This window comes from Cladophialophora psammophila (genome assembly GCF_000585535.1).
Source record: "Cladophialophora psammophila CBS 110553 chromosome Unknown aczJe-supercont1.4, whole genome shotgun sequence".
Taxonomy (NCBI): Eukaryota; Fungi; Ascomycota; class Eurotiomycetes; order Chaetothyriales; family Herpotrichiellaceae; genus Cladophialophora; species Cladophialophora psammophila.
The window spans coordinates 1,073,289-1,078,309 of NW_006912925.1; the positions used below are offsets into that span (position 1 = coordinate 1,073,289).

The window sequence follows — 5,021 nt, forward strand, 5'->3', positions numbered from 1 at the left end:
TTTGCTTCCCCTATGGCTTTGCTTCCCCTATGGATTTGCTTCCCCTATGGATTTGCTTCCCTTATGGATTTGCTTCCCCTGTGGCTTGGTTTCCCTATAGCTTTGCTTCCCCTATGGGATTCCTGCCCCTATGGCTTTCGTAGGGAAACCCATCTGTTCCATCAGCAGCTGCGAAACATTTCTGCATCAAAAACATACATTACAATATCAGACACCACAGAGGCCATAGGGTGATAAGACTGCAGCCTCTACCAAGCCGCCCTAGAGAGATATTAATACTAATTAACAGGCAAGCGACTTCGATCTGCAGGCAGCCATGCTTCTACTTAACTGGCTGGAGCGATGGCGAAAATTTCAGGAGCGCTGTAGACAGAGAATATACATGGTAGGCGGGCAGCTTAGATTGAACAAAAATCATTTAGGGCTGACCAGAACTTTAATGGACCTGGGCGAGTGTGCTGGCTTGACATCTGCTCATGCCGTGCGCAACGTCCCTCGACTCGAGGATGTTGTCGCTAAAACGTACCATGTGCTGGGCACTGCCCTCACAGAAAACTATAGTAGTTTTAACGAGGTTGAGGAAATAAGCTCCAAGGAGAGTTCACAGTGCAAGAGGGAACAGGGCATTTGAACGTTCTTCGAGGTTGTTTATATAGACCTATACTATCATTTATCTTAAGAGTTTTATTGAATCTACCTTTTAATTGGCGAAGAACCTACATCATTTTCTAGCCGTTCATCGTCTGTTCAGTGGCGTATCGAAGTGTCCTAAGATTCAGTGTAGGATAGGCGAACCCGCCTAGGATTACAGGTGTCCGTCCGGCTTGGGCCACCTAATGCAGGACATAAGTAATAGGCCAGAGGTTGTGGGACATTGGCCCTAAGACAGGCGGTAGGCCCGGTCCACAACCGGGTTCGTCGTCCTCGAGATCAGTATTTTCCGGGAAGAGCGGGCTGGGACACATCTGGGCCTAGCTTCTAGGGCCTAGCCTAGAGCTTATAAGCGCCTAAGCTACACCATCCCAGGATTTTATTTGTCCCAGGATGAAAAGCTCCTAGGAAGTATATTATCCTAGGATTTTATTTGTCCTGTGATGAAAAGTTCCTAGGAACTACAACATCCTAGGATTCTATTTGTCCTAGGATGAGAAGCTCCTAAGAACTATACCATCCTAGGATATAATTCTTTCTAGGGACAATAATACCCTAGGATTTTGTTCTTCCTAGGATGAGATGTTTCCCAGGAATGATGCCATCCCAGTACTTTGTCCGTCCTAGGTTGTTCTTCTTCTTCTTCTATTTATTATTTATTTATTTATTGATTTCTTTATACGCTGTCCCAGCCGGTGAGGCTATGCAGGAGTTCTATCTAATGTTCTCCTCCTCCAATATGACCCATGTTGCTGTTCTTCCGTGTTCCGGTCAGGGTGGGAAGAACAGCACACCATCATTCTTGACCCTACCTAGCCTTGCCACCCGGTAAAACACTTCCTACAGAGGTGGTGACTCTGTAGAAGGTGTGTCGGGGCAAGGGGTTGGGTTGGAGAGAGATTGCTCCGTGTGTGGCTACTTGACAGAAACCAACATCTGTCTTGTCTACAGTGATCGAAAATGTACTCAACGCCGTACTCCACGGTCACTCTCCGCGGTCATTCTCGACATTGCGAAGTCCTCCCCTGATGTCTCAAACGGCTTCTTCTCCAGGGACGGTCGATGCTGTGGGGGGCACCGCCTGAAACTGTTGCAGTAGACCCGTTCGCAGCATCATATGGGCTGCTCGAACCACCAGCTTGTGGTCGCCGAGAACGCCCTTTACATTCAGCACTGGTCTGTTGCCTGCCCACATTTCATGTCGCTCCTTCCTCCAATTTCGGCATCTCAGCAGCACGTGCTCCACTGTTTGCGGTCCTTGATTGCAGGTGCACTGGCTGGTGTCCGCCTTGTCGATATCATAGAGATAGGCGTTTAATCCAATTTTGCCGGTCCTCATCTGGGTAATGATGGAGCTGATTAGTCGGGGCAGTTTTCGGTGCAACTGAAGGGCTTTCTCGTCTGGTTTCCTACCTAAGTCGTGCAGGACGTGACCATATTTGGCATGCTTCCAGGCAAATCCCCCATCTTGATGGAGGGTCGTGTTAATGGTTCTTTTAGCTGTGGTGAGGAGAGTTTTGACGGGTGTTGTTGGTGTCAATGTCAGGGTTTCGATGTGGCTCCTGGTCGTGGTTTGGCCGCCTCTTTTGCGGCTATGTCGACGATCTCGTTGCCTGGGACACCTTGGTGGGCTGGAATCCACCGAAAGTGTACGGTTAGTCCGGCGGTGGTAGCTCCGTCTAGGGCCTACAAAAGTTCTACCAGGATGGATTGCCCTGAGGTGTTTCCCGGATTTTGCAGGGTTTTAAGGGCGCTTTGATTGCCGGTGAAAATGGTGAAGTGGTGGTGCTCTAGGCTGCAGTTGGCCGTTAGGATCTCTAAGGCCAGGAGAATGCCTTTCAGTTCGGCGGCATATACGGTACTTTGGACGTTAGTACCCATGTACTGCATCCTTGTGTGGAGCACCGGACTTGAGATTGAGATTGGGTTTGATAGGATCACTGCGGCAGCGCCAACGTGTCCATTGATACCGCTACCGTCCGTGTATACGCACGTGGTGTTTGTGTTTACGCAGAGGCTACTGTGTTGCAGTATCGCCTCCTCTGGCGTGCTCCCTATGATCACAACTGGTGGCTTCCACTAGGGCGTGACGATATAGGGTTAACGTTGCTCTAAGTCGATATGGCGAATTTAATACTGCTTCTGCAAGATCCTGACGTAGCGTGATATTAGATTCTCCTTTGAATATCTCCGCTCTTTGCCAACATTAATGAGGATCGGACGGGAGGGACAGGACAATAGTCTCAAGGTGGTATGTAGGCTCAGCTTTTCTATCTGTTGGTCCAAAGGCAACAGATGGGCCTCGACCTCCACTGCGTTTGCGGCCGTCGTCCGGAATACCCCCGTAATTTGAGCCGCTCGTTTCTAGACTGAGGTGAGTAGGCATGCTATTCGAGACTGTCCCTTGTGAGGACGTCCTGACTGTCGGTACTCCCGGGCCTTATACTAGGCTGATCATCCGTACAGGAGCTAAGGCAAGAGCATCGCTTGATACACTTGTCGGACAGTCATCAGATCGGCTCCTTAGGTGGACGATGCCAGGGAGGAGAGTGCGATCAGCCGTTGGGACGCCTTCTACTAAATCCGTTGCATATAATCCTTCCATGTCAGTCTGTTATCGATTTGAAGGCCTAGGTATCTGCACGAGGATACCGGCGTGATTGGAATATCCGGGAGACGCAATAGGTGTCTTGTGTTGATATATGAGTTTCTGGCGAAATGAATGAGAGTGTACTTAGACGTAGCGAATACTGATCCATGTTTTCGAGCCCACATTTGTGCTTCCCGATGCGCCACTTTGAGTGCTTGAGTGTTGTGGAGTGGAGTGGCCCCGGTAGCCAGGAGGGGCACATCGTCGATATAGCCTATCGTGTCCACCTTTTCGTTGGCGCAAATCTCCAGAAGATCGGCATTGTAAAGAGGTAGAGGATCGGTGACAGTGGAGATCCCTACGGTATACCGGCGAAAAAACTGACTGCTTGCCTGGTAAACTCGGGCAGGACCACGCTCCAGCGTATTGTAGGCCACATCCAGCGTTCAACTGAGCCTCATCACAAGATTTCAGGCTGCTCATGGTCATTTTCAATCGTTCGAACGTGTCATATGGGAACGTACAGGAGAAAATGACGTGGTCTGGACAAGCAGCCGCTTCCTTTTCACTCCGCCTTTCGTCTGATACTCGACGTCATCAAAGCGCTTTTTAATATTGTCAGAAAATTGTGGGAGACCATCTAAGCAGTCTTTCAAATCTACCACTTGGATCGATTGGTGAATGGTAATGGCTCTAAGATAGTGCTGTTCCGCAATCCATTTTTCGAGGGCTGCAATGCCAAAATATCGAGCCTCTTGCAGCAGAGCCGCATATAATGCAAAATCAAAACCATTGACACGAGTCCAGAATACTGGGGGAATCGAGCGCCGTAGATAGTCAAGGATGTGTTGAAACAGATCCGGATTGGCATCCACGAAAAGGTTGCCGTCCACTAGACAGTCCTCACTCTCCCACCGATCTAAAAGCAATGCGGTAAAAAAGGTAGATTGGCTGGTTAGGGTGGAGATTAGAGTGGTAAATATCCGTCCGCCGACATTCAAGTTTATTATCTTCGTAGCGGTCGTCATAGGTGCCTAGGGCTGCGCAAGCTCGCAATGAAGGTACAGAGCTAGGAAGATTCACTGCGTGACAAGATTGATGTGCGCTGGTAACATCAAACAAGGCTGTCGTCCTCAGAAGGACGCACGGCGTCAGAATTGTCCTTCCGGCTGCTTCAGTGATGTTCTGCAAGGAAGGTCAAGCGAGCGAATTGGCATGAATGCGGTCGACGATTTGCGTGCGTCTGTTCTGTATGTGAGTTGGAAACAGACTTTCGATGTCCCAGACCAGAGAACGCAAAGCGGGGCCTTGTATGTTAATGTGCTATATAAAGCTGGGACTATCTATGCTGCAGAATTTCGAGCCTGTATTCAGAAGTAACCTGATATACATAGCGGATAAACTGAAACTTAAATTCGGATTCAATTACTACTCTGTAGTATACTGGAACTATCATCAAAATTTGCGTGGTGTAGGACGCTAGTATAGAAATCCCTATGGCCTCTAATAGCGGCTAACTGGCAAACCAGGTTCCAAGCACAATCTAGAACATGTCGGTATTAATCCTGCTGCAATAGGACGCCTATACCACTTACCCTAGCTCATGACTGATGTCCCACAGTAAGTTCCTTCCTGAGACTTGGGGCTAGCCGGGCGGGCACTCTAAACCAACTGGGCCGGGACACTTTCAAGCCTAGGGGCGGTTAAGAAGCCCCGGAGTATATCCGAAGTTGTCGCACGACGAACTGCTCCACGACGAATTGCTCCACGACGAACTGCT

The 5,021-nt window shown here is 49.3% G+C and overlaps 1 protein-coding gene across 1 annotated transcript; it reads right to left on the reverse strand.

Moving 5' to 3' along the window:
• Window positions 1-3,903: 3,903 nt before the first annotated feature.
• Window positions 3,904-4,272, reverse strand: A1O5_03313 (uncharacterized protein; the record flags this gene model as incomplete). The annotated part of the gene is made up of 1 exon (XM_007743925.1): window positions 3,904-4,272. A coding segment is annotated over one exon (369 nt), but the record flags the coding sequence as incomplete, so codon positions are not given.
• Window positions 4,273-5,021: the final 749 nt, after the last annotated feature.